This window comes from Pleurodeles waltl, chromosome 1_1 (genome assembly GCF_031143425.1).
Source record: "Pleurodeles waltl isolate 20211129_DDA chromosome 1_1, aPleWal1.hap1.20221129, whole genome shotgun sequence".
In the NCBI taxonomy this organism is placed as follows: Eukaryota; Metazoa; Chordata; class Amphibia; order Caudata; family Salamandridae; genus Pleurodeles; species Pleurodeles waltl.
In genome coordinates this window covers 446100301-446115919 of record NC_090436.1, presented here as the reverse complement: position 1 = coordinate 446115919, position 15619 = coordinate 446100301, and the positions used below count along the sequence as shown (strand labels likewise).

Here is a 15619-nt window from a genome sequence, read left to right as displayed (position 1 = left end):
GGTGGCACTCCAAAGGCACCCCTTATTCCACTGCCTGTGGTTGGGGTTCCCTTTGAAAGGGTAGGGGTTGACATAGTTGGCCCCCTTGACCCTCCTACTGCTTCAGGCAATAGGTTTATCTTGGTGGTAGTGGACCATGCCACCAGATATCCTGAAGCAATTCCTCTAAGGAACACTACAGCACCTGCAGTGGCAAAGGCCCTCCTGCGAATATTTTCCAGGGTGGGCTTCCCAAAAGAGGTGGTATCAGACAGGGGAAGCAATTTCATGTCTGCTTACTTAAAGGCCATGTGGGAGGAGTGTGGTGTGACATACAAGTTCACTACACCCTATCATCCACAAACAAATGGACTGGTGGAGAGATTTAATAAAACTCTCAAAGGCATGATTATGGGACTCCCTGAAAAACTCCGCAGGAGATGGGATATCCTTTTACCATGCCTCCTTTTTGCTTACAGGGAGGTACCCCAGAAAGGAGTGGGCTTCAGCCCCTTTGAACTCCTCTTTGGACACCCTGTGAGAGGTCCTCTAACACTTGTTAAGGAGGGTTGGGAACAGCCTTTAAAAGCTCCAAAGCAAGACATAGTGGACTATGTACTTGGCCTCAGATCAAGGATGGCTGAGTACATGAAAAAGGCCAGTAAAAACCTTCAGGCCAGCCAAGAGCTCCAAAAGCAATGGCATGACCAGAAGGCTGTTTTGGTTAGGTACCAACCAGGGCAGAAAGTGTGGGTCTTGGAGCCTGTGGCCCCAAGAGCACTCCAAGATAAATGGAGTGGACCCCACACAATTGTTGAAAAAAAGGGTGAAGTCACCTACTTAGTTGACTTAGGCACTGCCAGGAGTCCCCTTAGGGTGCTCCATGTCAATCGCCTGAAACCCTACTATGACAGTGCTGATCTCACCCTGCTCATGGCAACTGATGAGGGACAGGAAGAAGAGAGCGAACCTCTCCCTGATCTCTTCTCTTCCACAGAACAAGATGCTCTAGTGGAAGGTGTAGTTTTGGCTGATTGTCTTACTGCTGAGCAGAAAGACCATTGCATAAATCTCCTGGGTCAGTTTTCTGAACTCTTCTCTACTGTGCCAGGTACCACTTCTTGGTGTGAGCACACTATAGATACTGGAGACAGCTTGCCTGTCAAAAGTAAAATCTATAGGCAGCCTGACCATGTGAGAGACTGCATAAGGTAAGCGGTGCAGAAAATGTTAGAACTGGGAGTGGTTGAGCACTCTGAAAGTCCATGGGCTTCTCCTGTGGTACTTGTACCAAAACCTCATTCCAAAGATGGAAAGAAGGAAATGCGGTTTTGTGTTGACTACAGAGGTCTCAACCAGGTAACCAAAACTGATGCTCACCCTATACCCAGGGCAGATGAGCTCATAGATACACTGGCATCTGCCAAGTATCTAAGCACTTTTGACTTGACTGCAGGGTATTGGCAGATCAAATTATCAGAAGATGCAAAAGCAAAAACTGCATTTTCAACCATTGGAGGCCATTACCAATTCACAGTAATGCCTTTTGGGTTGCAAAATGCACCTGCCACTTTTCAGAGGTTGGTGAACACAGTCCTGCAAGGGCTGGAAGCTTTTAGTGCAGCATATCTGGACGATATAGCTGTCTTTAGCTCCAGCTGGGATGATCACCTGGTCCACCTATAGAAAGTTTTGGAGGCCCTGCAAAAGGCAGGCCTCACTATCAAGGCTTCAAAGTGCCAGACAGGGCAGGGGAAGGTGGTTTATCTGGGACACCTTGTTGGTGGGGAACAGATTGCACCACTTCAGGGGAAAATCCAAACTATTATAGATTGGGTTCCCCCTACTACTCAGACTCAGGTGAGAGCCTTCCTATGCCTCACTGGGTATTACAGGAGGTTCATTAAGAACTATGGCTCCATTGCAGCCCCTCTTAATGACCTCACATCCAAGAAAATGCCTAAAAAGGTATTATGGACAGCAAACTGTCAGAAAGCTTTTGAGGAGCTGAAGCAGGCCATGTGCTCTGCACCTGTCCTGAAAAGCCCTTGTTACTCTAAAAAATTCTATGTCCAAACTGATGCATCTGAATTAGGAGTAGGGGCAGTCCTATCACAACTTAATTCTGAGGGCCAGGATCAACCTGTTGCTTTTATTAGTAGGAGGTTGACCCCTAGAGAAAAGCGTTGGTCTGCCATAGAGAGGGAGGCCTTTGCTGTGGTCTGGGCACTGAAGAAGTTGAGGCCATACCTGTTTGGCACTCACTTCATTGTTCAGACAGACCACAAACCTCTACTTTGGCTAAAACAAATGAAAGGTGAAAATCCTAAATTGTTGAGGTGGTCCATATCCCTACAGGGAATGGACTATACAGTGGAACATAGACCTGGGAGTAGCCACTCCAATGCAGATGGACTCTCCAGATATTTCCACTTAGACAATGAAGACTCATCAGGTCATGGCTAGTCTTATTGTCCTTCGTTTGGGGGGGGGGGGGTTGTGTAGGAAAGTACCATCTTGCCTAGCATGTTACCCCCATTTTTCACTGTATATATGTTGTTTTAGTTGTATGTGTCACTGGGACCCTGCCAGCCAGGGCCCCAGTGCTCATAAGTGTGCCTGAATGTGTTACCTGTGTTATGACTAACTGTCTCACTGAGGCTCTGCTAATCAGAACCTCAGTGGTTATGCTCTCTCATTTCTTTCAAATTGTCACTAACAGGCTAGTGACCAATTTTACCAATTTACATTGGCATACTGGAACACCCTTATAATTCCCTAGTATATGGTACTGAGGTACCCAGGGAATTGGGGTTCCAGGAGATCCCTATGGGCTGCAGCATTTCTTTTGCCACCTATAGGGAGCTCTGACAATTCTTACACAGGCCTGCCACTGCAGCCTGAGTGAAATAACGTCCACGTTATTTCACAGCCATTTTACACTGCACTTAAGTAACTTATAAGTCACCTATATGTCTAACCTTTACCTGGTAAAGGTTGGGTGCTAAGTTACTTAGTGTGTGGGCACCCTGGCACTAGCCAAGGTGCCCCCACATTGTTCAGGGCCAATTCCCCGGACTTTGTGAGTGCGGGGACACCATTACACGCGTGCCCTACATATAGGTCACTACCTATATGTAGCTTCACAATGGTAACTCCGAATATGGCCATGTAACATGTCTATGATCATGGAATTGCCCCCTCTATACCATCCTGGCATAGTTGGCACAATCCCATGATCCCATGGGTCTCTAGCACAGACCCTGGCACTGCCAAACTGCCTTTCCCGGGGTTTCACTGCAGCTGCTGCTGCTGCCAATCCCTCAGACAGGTTTCTGCCCTCCTGGGGTCCAGCCAGGCCTGGCCCAGGAAGGCAGAACAAAGGACTTCCTCAGAGAGAGGGTGTTACACCCTCTCCCTTTGGAAAATGGTGTTAGGGCTGGGGAGGAGTAGCCTCCCCCAGCCTCTGGAAATGCTTTCATGGGCACAGATGGTGCCCATTTCTGCATAAGCCAGTCTACACCGGTTCAGGGACCCCTCAGCCCTGCTCTGGCGAGAAACTGGACAAAGGAAAGGGGATTGACCACTCCCCTGACCTGCACCTCCCCTGGGAGGTGCCCAGAGCTCCTCCAGTGTGCTCCAGACCTCTGCCATCTTGGAAACAGAGGTGCTGCTGGCACACTGGACTGCTCTGAGTGGCCAGTGCCAGCAGGTGACGTCAGAGACTCCTTTTGATAGGCTCCTTCAGGTGTTGCTAGCCTATCCTCTCTCCTAAGTAGCCAAACCCTCTTTTCTGGCTATTTAGGGTCTCTGTCTTTGGGGATTCCTTAGATAACGAATGCAAGAGCTCATCCGAGTTCCTCTGCATCTCTCTCTTCACCTTCTGCCAAGGAATCGACTGCTGACCGCGCTGGAAGCCTGCAAAACTGCAACAAAGTAGCAAAGACGACTACTGCAACTCTGTAACGCTGATCCTGCCGCCTTCTCGACTGCTTTCCTGGTGGTGCATGCTGTGGGGGTAGTCTGCCTCCTCTCTGCACTAGAAGCTCCGAAGAAATCTCCCGTGGGTCGACGGAATCGTCCCCCTGCAACCGCAGGCACCAAAGAACTGCATCACCGGTACCCTGGGTCTCCTCTCAGCACGACGAGCGAGGTCCCTTGAATCCAGCAACTCTGTCCAAGTGACCCCCACAGTCCAGTGACTCTTCAGTCCAAGTTTGGTGGAGGTAAGTCCTTGCCTCCCCACGGCAGACTGCATTGCTGGGAACCGCAACTTTTGCAGCTACTCCGGCCTCCGTGCACTTCCGGCGGAAATCCTTTGTGCACAGTCCAGCCTGGGTCCACGGCACTCTAACCTGCACTGCACGACCTCCTAAGTTGTCCTCCGGCGGCGTGGGACTCCTTTGTGCAACTTTGGGTGAGCACCGTTTCACTCCACTTCGTAGTGCCTGTTCCGGCACTTCTGCGGGTGCTGCCTGCTTCTGAGAGGGCTCCTTGTCTTGCTCGACGCCCCCTCTGTCCCCAGACGCAATTGGTGACATCCTGGTCCCTCCTGGGCCACAGCAGCATCCAAAAACCCTAACCGCACGATTTGCAGCTAGCAAGGCTTGTTGGTGGTCTTTCTTCAGGAAAACACTTCTGCACGACTCTCCACGGCGTGAGGGATCCGTCCTCCAAAGGGGAAGTTCCTAGCCCTTGTCGTTCCTGCAGAATCTTCAGCTTCTACTGTCCAGTAGCAGCTTCTTTGCACCCACAGCTGGCATTTCCTGGGCATCTGCCCATCTCCGACTTGCTTGTGACTTTTGGACTTGGTCCCCTTGTTCCACAGGTACCCTCGTTTGGAAATCCATCGTTGTTGCATTGCTGATTTGTGTCTTTCCTGCAGAATTCCCCTATCACGACTTCTATGTCCTTTGGGGAACTTTAGTGCACTTTGCACTCACTTTTCAGGGTCTTGGGGTGGGCTATTTTTCTAACCCTAACTGTTTTCTTACAGTCCCAGCGACCCTCTACAAGGTCACATAGGTTTGGGGTCCATTCGTGGTTCGCATTCCACTTTTGGAGTATATGGTTTGTGTTGCCTCTATCCCTATGTGTCCCCATTTCATCCTATTGTAACTATACATTGTTTGCACTGTTTTCTAATACTATTACTGCATATTTTGGTATTGTGTACATATATCTTGTGTATATTTGCTATCCTCATACTGAGGGTACTCACTGAGATACTTTTGGCATATTGTCATAAAAATAAAGTACCTTTATTTTTAGTATATCTGTGTATTGTGTTTTCTTATGATATTGAGCATATGACACTAGTGGTACTGTAGGAGCTTCACTCGTCTCCTAGTTCACCCTAAGCTGCTCTGCTAAGCTACCATTATCTATCAGCCTATGCTGCTAGACACCCTATACACTAATAAGGGATAACTGGGCCTGGTGCAAGGTGTAAGTACCCCTTGGTACTCACTACAAGCCAGTCCAGCCTCCTACAGTTACTCTTACTGTCCTTTGTAAATGCTGGCTTTTGTTTGATGAATACGCTTATTAGTCCCTCCTTTTGAACTTTTGTATCCTCCCATCAGGACTGCCCCTGTTACATGTGCTCTCACTCTTCAGGTTAATAACGATACTTTGAGAGCACTCTTTTTCTGTTGGTCTGCCTCTGTTTGTGTTAAGTGTTGGTGTTTTGTTTACCTTGTGCGCTGGCTTGATGAAAGGTTCACAGCAGCTTCTTTTGCAGTGCTTGATCTTTCTTCTCGGCCGCACGCTCTCTTGTTTTTTATTTACTTTGGGAGCCGTGTTTGTGTTTTATTAACTTTGGGCACCATGTTCAGAAAAGAAAGGCGCTCGGTCCCTTTATTTGTCGTGCCCCCACCAGTCTTGTTTAAGACTTGTTTTGAATAGCTGTGAACCCTCACTTCCTCTCCTAGGGCTGCAGCTGCCTCCCCCCCCTCCTGCTTTTTTACGTTAGCTGCTGCCTCTGCTCATGTTAAGTGTTCGCGTTTTGTTTACTTCGTGTGCCAGCTTGATGAAAGGTTTGTGGCCGCTTCATTTGTTGTGCTTGATCTTTGTTCATGACCGTCAGGTTCTCTTACTTTTTATTTACTTTTGGAGCCATGTTTGTGTTTTGGTTACTTTGAGCACCATGTTTAGAAAAGAAAGGCACATTGTCACTTTATTTGCAGCGCCCCAACCGGGCTTGTTTAGAACTTGTTCTGAGCAGCTGCAAACGCTTGCTCTCTTCTCGTAACTGCACAATACGTCCAGTGCAGCATCTTACCTCTAGGCTGCATCCCCTCACATGCCTCCAGTTCTAGGTCCTCACCGGGGGGGCCTGAGGCTGCTGGGGGAGATAGCAACCTACCCCTAATTTTATCTCAGTTGATTAGTTAATAAATTCTAAAGCTCCCAAAGGGCAGCCAGGTTCTTTCATCACCTAACATGGTGCTCTCCAGCATTTCTCTGCCCCCTCCGTGTGAATGAATGTAAGGAGGGGGCTTGTTTCACTCCTAGGCTGAGTGGTGAATACATTCATCCTTATCAAAGGTGTTAGTTGGGGTGGTTTTAATTATTTCACCTCTATGTTCCTCTAGTTAGACAAGGTCTTTCAGTCCAGTTTAAAATTATAAAAATATGTGTGGAATTCATACTTCCAACCGAGGTATGTGACAAACGGTTCCTAAATATTCACACAGCCTGTGGTTATCAAGGTTATCTGGTTATTACTTATAAGCAATAAACAGCCATCCAACTACTGGTGCCACTGTAGGAGCCTTTTTGGCTCTAACATGGCGCAAGTGCAGGAGTGCTGGTGAAATACAAGTCACAATGTGCATAGTAATGGCGTGAAGCTGCACAAAAGGATGTCCTTTCTGTTCTTGGAACCTTTTTCTCTAAAGGCTCAAATATTTTAACCAGGGCATCAGCTTGTTCTTCAAGTTAGTTCTTGTCTTTCCTCTCGAATTAGTACACATGCCCACACTGTCAGAGGACTTTCATTAATGCCTGGTAGTAATAGGGCCAGCATATCATAGATGATTTACACAAACGTTGATGTCAGGAGAATGAGCTGCATGGTTAAAAACGTATAAAGTCCCAAAGGCAAGACCTACTGGCTATGCCAATGCTTGTTTGCCATACCTCTAAAGCCTCCTGGAGAGGGTTGGACTCGCTTGGTGAAATTCGGAGACAATATTAAACATTTTTTACAATACTGCTTTGGGAGTCCAGCCCTACTTGTAGTCCAATGTAAAAAAGGACTGAGTGTGCCCTGTCTGGCAGCACCCTGCCCCACAGCACCAACTCTGGCGTAATTGCATCATGCAAATAGCCTGCCTCAAGGGCACATGATCTCTTTGGCTGATCTTGAACGTTTCCTGCCTTGCCTCCTACCTGAGCCCCCCTCAAGTGCATGATTTGGGCTGGGCCTAGGCCGACCTCCAGGGCTTCCACCTGGCTGACCCTATTATCACCAAAGCCTCTATGAATCCATTCAGTCTGTCTGTGTCTGAGATGAACTGTACTTGCTTTGTGAGAAAGGATACTTTGAACCATGACTGACTAAAAGGAGACAACTCACACAAAACTAGAAGGTGAAGACGTGGACTGAACCTAAATCAGCAAATGTACGTTAATAAAAAGGAATTTGGAAGAGGTACCTGTTCTTTATGTGAATAAGATAAGCCTGCACTGCTGATGGCCATGAGGTACCTGTTCTCTATGTGTGTGATGTAAGCTTGACCCACTGATGTGAGAAACGTATGCACTTCTGGAGTGTATGCAATGGGTGCTCTGCGCTCTTTCCTCTCAAACCCTGTACCACTACCCCATTCCAGGGACCTGTGCCCATGCCCATGCCCCAGAAGCCTGCATTGCTCCTCCTATCAAACTTCCCTCCTTCGGCCGTGGAACTGAGGCCATGTGCTACGTAGCCCATGGGGAGCCAGGGATACTCAGTGCCACTGGAAAAGTGCCTCTGGAAACAATTGTTTCTGATCACATTATTGGCCCCATTGCTCATCAACCCATAGGATCCTGATCTGCTGCCTCCCTGCTTGGCTTCTGTGCTGCTCACCTCTGCTTGGACATTGTGCTGGCCCCTTCCCCGACCCTGCAATGCCTCTGGTTTGGAACACTGCACTGCTCGCTTCCCCACTTGACATTGCAATGCTCGCTTCCCTACTTTAACACTGCACTGCTCGCTTCCCCACTTGACATTGCAATGCTCGCTTCCCTACTTTAACACTGCACTGCTCGCTTCCCCACTTGACACTGCAATGCTCGCTTCCCTACTTTAACACTGCACTGCTCGCTTCCCCACTTGACATTGCAATGCTCGCTTCCCTACTTTAACACTGTACTGCTCGCTTCCCCACTTGACATTGCAATGCTTGCTTCCCTACTTTAACACTGTACTGCTCGCTTCCCCACTTGACATTGCAATGCTTGCTTCCCTACTTTAACACTCCACTGCTTGCTTCCCCACTTGACAGTGCAATGCTCGCTTCCCTACTTTAACACTGCACTGCTTGCTTCTCTCCTTTGGGCCCTATGCTCCTTGCATTCCCCACTTTGGACCCTGTGCTGCTCACTGCTTTGGACTTTGCAGTGGCCTCCTTTGAATAGTTTGTCGCATCCCTTGTGCTCTGTGCTCCTCACCTTTATTGAACACTGTGTTGCTCCCATTCCATGGACTCTGGACAGTCCACCCTCTACCACCCTGCACTGGTCCCATTTGCACACTTCGTCAAACTGCTTGATATTGCCACCACCAACGTAAGATTTTGTGTAACATTTAAAATGTTAGACTAGTATGCTTAAACCAACACACGCTCATGCACACACACACAAGTTCAAGCCATCCAAACACATCCCTGCGTAGTTACCTTTGGCTGGTGTTCTATGCGGTATGGCGTCTGTTGGAACTGGCGTATCTCGCGGATAATATGTGATATCTGCAGAACAAAGAGAGAAAGCATATTATCGACTAAGGTTTTCTCATACTTTGGGGAGTAACTTAAACACATAGGCATGCAATTTATTTTCAATTATTTTGTCCCAGATGAATGCCAATGGAAAATCTGACAAAATATATGAAAAAGTATTGTACAATAAAATAAAACGTGTGTATGATTTTGTGTATCGAATGTCAATATAAATTACTTATTTTCTGTTAAATCTGCAATTTGCTATGGAATTCTCCACGCTGTTTTACTGAGTCATTAAACCACAAGACGAAGAGCATCAACTAATGAAAGTGCTTTCTGCTACCCTTTATCCATTTCTTGATGATATCAACAGATTGTTATTTAAAAAGAAATGCACCACAACTTGCCACCTGCCATTGTGGAGCTCTGGTCAGAAATTGCTTTCCTTTTGAAAGATCAATTTCCAAATGGTGATAGTAAAAGGTCAGAGTGGAGCGCACAGCATTGGTATATATAGTGGATCTAATATGTTTGATATTCGGATTCATCCTTCAAATATGGGGCCTCTGGCTGCGCAGTAAACCCCAAAACCATCAAAAGTCCACCATAGCACAATGGATTTACAACTCACCCCAATCACAAATGGTATGAAACATAATCCTAAGAAGACAGAGGGCACTGCTGGAAATCACATCTCTGCAAGTTTTCATAGTCGAACCACAAGCAGCCTAACCTGGGATGTAAAAATCAAGCTGTGCACTTTCACTGGTGTCACTGGTTCCCTATCCCCATTCACCCGCACTTACCTTCACCCTGATGCTGGGGTGGGAGTCCCTGCCTGCACTGAGGTGGGGGCAATGGGATCTTCAGCAAGCTCTTCAGTGCAGGCTGCATCTCGCAGCGCAGGTTTTACTGGTGTCAGCGGTTCCTTGCCCCCATTCACCCGCATTTATCTTCATCCTGACACTGGGGTAGGATTCCATCCCCCAGCCTGCACCAAGGCCAGAGGCTAGGCGTATGGACCTTCAAATGTACTCTTCAGTACAGGCCGCACCCCACAGTACTGGTGTCAGAGCTTCACTGCCTGTATTCTCCCACACATACCTTCATCCTGACACTGGGATAGACTAGCTCCCTCAGCCTGCACTGAGGCCAGAGGTGGGGCGTTCTGGACCCTCAGCGCAATCACAGTGCAGGCCGCATCCTGCAATGCGGGACACACGCAAGCAAAGACTGGCCCAAGGTGGGCTCGTCTTTGCCCGTCATCGCCCGAAAGAGGCTGGGCTGTGCCCCCCTCTTTTGTCTTCATATAAACGATACTGTTGTTTTGACCTTTTGTAGTTGGGGGCTTATTACTATTATTATTATTATGGCATTCCAAGCTCTTTGCCATGGGGAAAAGGAAAAGCATTCCCTCAGTTACTACCAGTAGCTAGCACTACCTTGGATGATTTTCTGCAATGGGCAGTAGGGGGTGATCAGTTAGGAGATTGCTCTGGGGGAGCGGTGCCTGTCCCTGTCTTCCCCACCTGTTCCACACAAGTTGCGGTCATCATTTGATGTAATCACGGCTTATGAGGGCTCTGACTCAATTACACTAGATGAGGCTACTGGTGCTTTGGACATCTCAAGAGGCCTTTACAGTTCTGATGCCTTCAGTAGCTATTGAGCATCCTGGTCACAATGAGGGGACACAACCACAAGTTTTAACATTTGCTAGCGGGATAAAGTGAAGATGGAAAGGAGGAAGAGAGTGCAGGGTGGGACAAAGCCAAGAGATAATGTCCTGGGCCAGTGACATCATCATTAGACCCAAGATTGGGGGCAATAGCACCAGCACAAGTAAAGCAGGGGAGAAACCTCCTGATCTAGTAGAGGAGACTAGTAAATATGTGCTAACATCTATTACGGGTGTGCTAAGGCCGATTCTGGCTCGTCTTGACCGAATTAACAAAGCACTGACAAATCTGAACCTCACTTTTAAGGAACTTTGCTCTGCAGGGCTGCCTCCTGCTGGTTTTGGGCGCTCCCCTGACCTCGGAAACACAGACCATGTCATATACTCCATCAGAACCAGCTAAAACTAACATAGGGCAGATCGACTAGACTAGAAGGTCCAGGCATGAATTCTTGGCGAAATGGCTCAGGTCAAAAGGTCAGCGAAAGGTGGGGGCATTGGAACAAACTAATGACTCTCGTGGTTAAACAACCAACAGCCCCCCACACTTCAACTAAACCCAACCCCTTTGTCCTCATTGTGAATGGCACCTCCCTCCCCCTGAAGCATGATACACGGGAGAGTCATAATCAACTGGTGAATAAGGTGGTGCATTGGGTCGAAGAAAGGTTGGGGGGTCCAGTGTTATTTCACTTCCAGATCAACCTGGTCCCGAGTGTTTCATGCATAGGAAACGTTAGGAAACCTGTTAATGACAACTGTGTTGTCATTAACTTAAATGACAAAATGGAAATCACAAATATATTGTCCAGGCTCAGTTTCTCCGATTCCACCTGTTCGTCAGATGAAGCACGTCCGCTAGTCTTCTTCTACAGGTCAACAGGTAGAATACCATCAGTTCCCATGACCTCCCTTTATCATACCACTGTGTCTAACAGGTGTTTGCCCATTTCTCAGATGGACCATCTTGACTGACTTTCCACCAATGCCATCATCCCCAGTGAAACCTGCCCTAATGATGGCCAGGGGGCAAAAGGGTCCGGTGCAGCTTTAGCAAATCTTCCCTCCACAAGCGATTGCAATACTTTGGGCAATGGTTTTAGCAATGATCCACACAATAGGATATGGATAGCCTCCTGAAATGTGACTGGCTTAGTAAATAAGCGAGATAATTTAGTCTGTCGAAACTTTATTGAGCGATAACCAGTTCTTTGCATACAGGAGACCTGGCTAACTGACACGGTACTTATTGATGGTTTTGCTACCTATTTAACTATAGAGATCTCTGGCTCAAGGGGCAGAGCAAAGCGTGACCTTATCACTTTTATTTCCCATGCACTACCGGCTCAAGTTATTTGGACAAGCCTGTGTTCTGCCCACTACCAACTCATTTTGCTACAGTGTGTAACTAAGCAGTTGCTATCGATAAACATCTATAACAATGTTTTGCTCCAAGTAATGTTGAAATGGCAAAGTCACTGTACGAGGACATTGATTACTGTCTAAGCAATATAAAGGTCAGCTATGTAATTGCATTTCTTGAGGATTTCAATTTGAAGCACTGCCTACTATCTTCATCTAAATCTTGTGATATGGTGGATGATGCTGGAGCTTTCATTACCATTTTGCCCACAGCCCACTTGGTGATGAACTCAATCTGGTGCTCATGAAATATAATTTAGTCTTTGTATTCAGTCAATCAATCAATCAAGGCAGTGGTAAGGCGCACTACTCACCTGTGAGGGTCTCAAGGCACTGAGGGTGGGGGGGGCTGCTACTGCTCAAACAGCCAAGTCTTAAGGTGTCTACTGAAGGTAAGTAGGTCCTGTGTCTGTTGCAGGTGGATGGGAAGAGTGTTCCACATCTTGGCGATGAGGTGGGAGAACGATCTGCCACCGGCAGACGTTCTGTGGATGGGTGGAATGGTGGTTAGGGCAAGGTCAGCGGAGTGAAGCTGTCGGGTCGGGGTATAGAAGGAGAGCCGTCTGTTGAGGTATTCTGGTCTGCTGTTGTGCAGTGCCTTGTGAGCATGGGTGAGGAGTTAGAACGTGATTCTCTTGCTGACGGGGAGCAAGTGCAGGTCTCTTGGGTGCGCTGTGATGTGGAATGACCAGGATGAGGTGTGCAGAGGCGTTCTATATGCGTTGCAGTCTTTTCTGGAGCTTGGCCACGGTTCCTGCGAAGAGGGCATTGCCGTAGTCCAGTATGCTGCTTACGAGGGCTTGGGTGGCTGTCCTTCTGCTTCCAGTGGGGATCCATTTGTAGATCTTCCGAAGCATGCAGAGGGTGTTGAAGCAGGAGGAAGAGATGGATTTGACTTACTGGGCCATTGATAACGATGAGTTCTGGATGAATCCCAGGTTGCGTGTGTGGTCGGTGGATGTCGGTGCAGTTCCCAGTGTGGCAATCCACCAGGAGTCGTCCCAGACGGAGGGGGTGGAGCTGAGGATGAGGACCTCAGTTTTGTCCGAATTCAGTTTCAGGCAGCTATTCTTCATCCATTTGGCGATTGCCTTCCTTCGTTCGTGGAGGCTGGTTTTGGCGATGGCAGGGTCCTTGTTGAAGGAGAGGATAGTTGGGTGTCATTGGCGTATGAGACGATATTGAGGTTGTGAGACTGGACGATGTTTGCGAGCGGAGCCATGTAGACGTTAAAGAGGGTCGGGCTGAGGGACGATTCCTGGGGCACGGCGGAGATTTTTTTGGTGGCTTCAGAGCCAAATGGAGGGAGGCAGACTCTCTGGGTTCTGCCGGTGAGAAAGGAGGTGATCCAGTTCAGCGTCATGTTGCGGATCCCTGCGTCGTTGAGGCGTGTGTGTAGGGTGTGGTGGCAGACAGTGTCGAAAGAGGCTGAGAGGTCCAGGAGGATGAGTGCCACGGTTTCGCCGCTGTCACTTATGGTCCTGATATCATCGGTGGCGGCGATGAGGGCGGTTTCGGTGCTGTGGTTGCTGCGGAATCCCGACTGTGACAGGTCCAGAGTGTTGTTCTCCTCAAGGAAGCGGGTCAGTTGACAATTTTCTCAATGACTTTTGCCAGGAAGGGGAGCAGGGAGATGGGCCAGATGTTCTTGAGGTCCCTAGGGTCCGCCTTGGGTTTCTTGAGGAGGGTGTTGATCTCAGCCAGTTTCCAGCTCTCCGGGACGGTGGCAGTCTCAAAGGAACTGTTGATGATCTTCCGGAGTTGGGGTGCAATGACGGAGCTTGCTTTGTTGAAGATGTGTTGAGGGCAGGGGTCGGATGATGAGCCAGAGTGAATGGTATTTATGACTTTGATGGTGTTGTCATCGTTGACTTGGGTCCAGGAGAGCAGGAGGCTGGTGTGGCTGTGGGGCAGTGAGTCTGTGGTGTTGGTGGTTGACGGGAGGGTCTGGGTATTGAAGCTGTCATGGATGTTTTCAATCTTGCGGTGGAAGAAGGTGGCTAAGGAGTCGCAGAGATCTTGTGATGGCAGGATGTCGTTGATGGACCTGGGGATGGACAGTTCCTTCACAATGTTGAAGAGCTCCTTGTAGCCTTGTGCGTTGCTGTCGATGTGTTCTTTGAAGGTGGTTCTTTTGGCGGTACGGATGGCTTGGTGGTGTCTGCGGATGGTGTTCTTGAAGGCTGTGTGGTTGTCCGGTGCCTGTTCTTGGTGCCACTTTTTCTCGAGTCTTCGGCATGTTTGCTTGGGTTCTTGGAGGTCAGTGGTGAACCAGAAGGCTTTTCTGTCGGTGCATCTGTTAGAAGGTTTCTTGATCGGGGCAAGAGTGTTGGCACAGTCGTCGATCCATTGCCTGAGGTTGCAGGCTGCTGTGTTGGTGCCAGTGATATCGATAGGTGGGTACCGGGAGAGGGTGGTGATCAGCTGATTTTCAGTGACCTTGACCCATCTGCGGTGGGGAATCCGCTGCGGGTGATGGTGTGTTGTGTGTTTCTCCAAGGAGAAGTGGATGCAATGGTGGTCAGTCCAGTGGCATTCAGCAGTGTGGCTGAAGGAGACGTGTTTGCTGGAGGAGAAAATGGGGTAGAGCGTGTACCCTGCGGAGTGGGTGTCGAGACAAGCTGCTTGAGGCCGAGGTTGGCGAGGTTGTAATCAGGGTGGTAGAGTTGTTGTCGTTGGTGTTCTCGAGGTGGAAGTTCAGGTCCCTGAGGAGTATGTAGTCTGTGGATGCGAGGGCGTGCGTGTGTGGTGATGACAATGGAGTCACTGAACTGCTGTCGGGGTCTGGGGGTCTGCAAACGAGGGTCCCTCTGAGGGTGGTGTTTGGATCGGTGTGGATCTGGAAGTGTAGTTGTTTGGCGGCACTGAGGGTGTCTTCGGTGCTGGTCGTGATTCTGAGGGTATTCCTGTGGACGATGGCGTTGTCTCCTCCTGGCCTGTTGGTGCGGTCCCTACGGGTGATCTTGTAGCCATCCGGGATGGCTATGGCGATGTCCGGAGCTGAGGAGGGGTTCATTCAGGTCTCGGTCAGGAAGGCGACATCCGGGGAGGCTGAGTCGAGTAGGTTTCACAGTTTGATGGTGTGTTTATGGATGGAGCAGGTGTTGAGTAGGATGCATCTGAGATGGTTGCGTCCTGCCTTGGTGGGCAGATCGCTGGCGTGGAGGTTGGTGAAGGTGCAGTTCCGGCAGGAGAAGGGTCCACGGGTGAGCTGCAGGGTGGCTTGATGGCAGGTGGATGAGCAGCCGGCGTTGAGCACGTGGAGGATGGTGGAGTCGTAGCCAGGTTGAGTGTCGTGGCGGTGGGGGGGTGAGAACCAGGGGCGCCTTAGGGCTTGCCTTAGGCGTGCCTTGGGCAGGCCAGCGGCCACCATTAAGTAGAGAGGGGGGAGGAGAGGACAGTGGGGAGGCAGGAGCGGGGGCGGAAAAAGCCACCAAAAAAGGGGGGGGCTGCAGGGGCAGCAGCGCCGGAATGCAGCGCAAGAGAGAGGAGGGGGTGGGGCCACAGAGGCAGCAGCGACGGGGGAGAAACAGAGGTAGGAGAACGAGAGTGAGAGAGAGAGAGCGGAGTGAGGGGAGACAAGACCGAGGAAAGAGTGTAAAAAGGAGCA

At 49.2% G+C, this 15619-nt stretch overlaps 1 protein-coding gene across 1 annotated transcript in view; it reads right to left on the bottom strand.

Annotated features, from left to right (window-relative positions):
- Positions 1 to 15619, bottom strand: part of RASGRF2 (Ras protein specific guanine nucleotide releasing factor 2) — a 1901930-nt gene that overhangs the window by 46668 nt on the left and 1839643 nt on the right. Inside the window, exon 26 of the mRNA XM_069224559.1 lies at positions 8868 to 8936. Coding sequence (XP_069080660.1) covers positions 8868 to 8936 — 69 coding nt within the window. The remainder of the gene's footprint in view (positions 1 to 8867; positions 8937 to 15619) is intronic.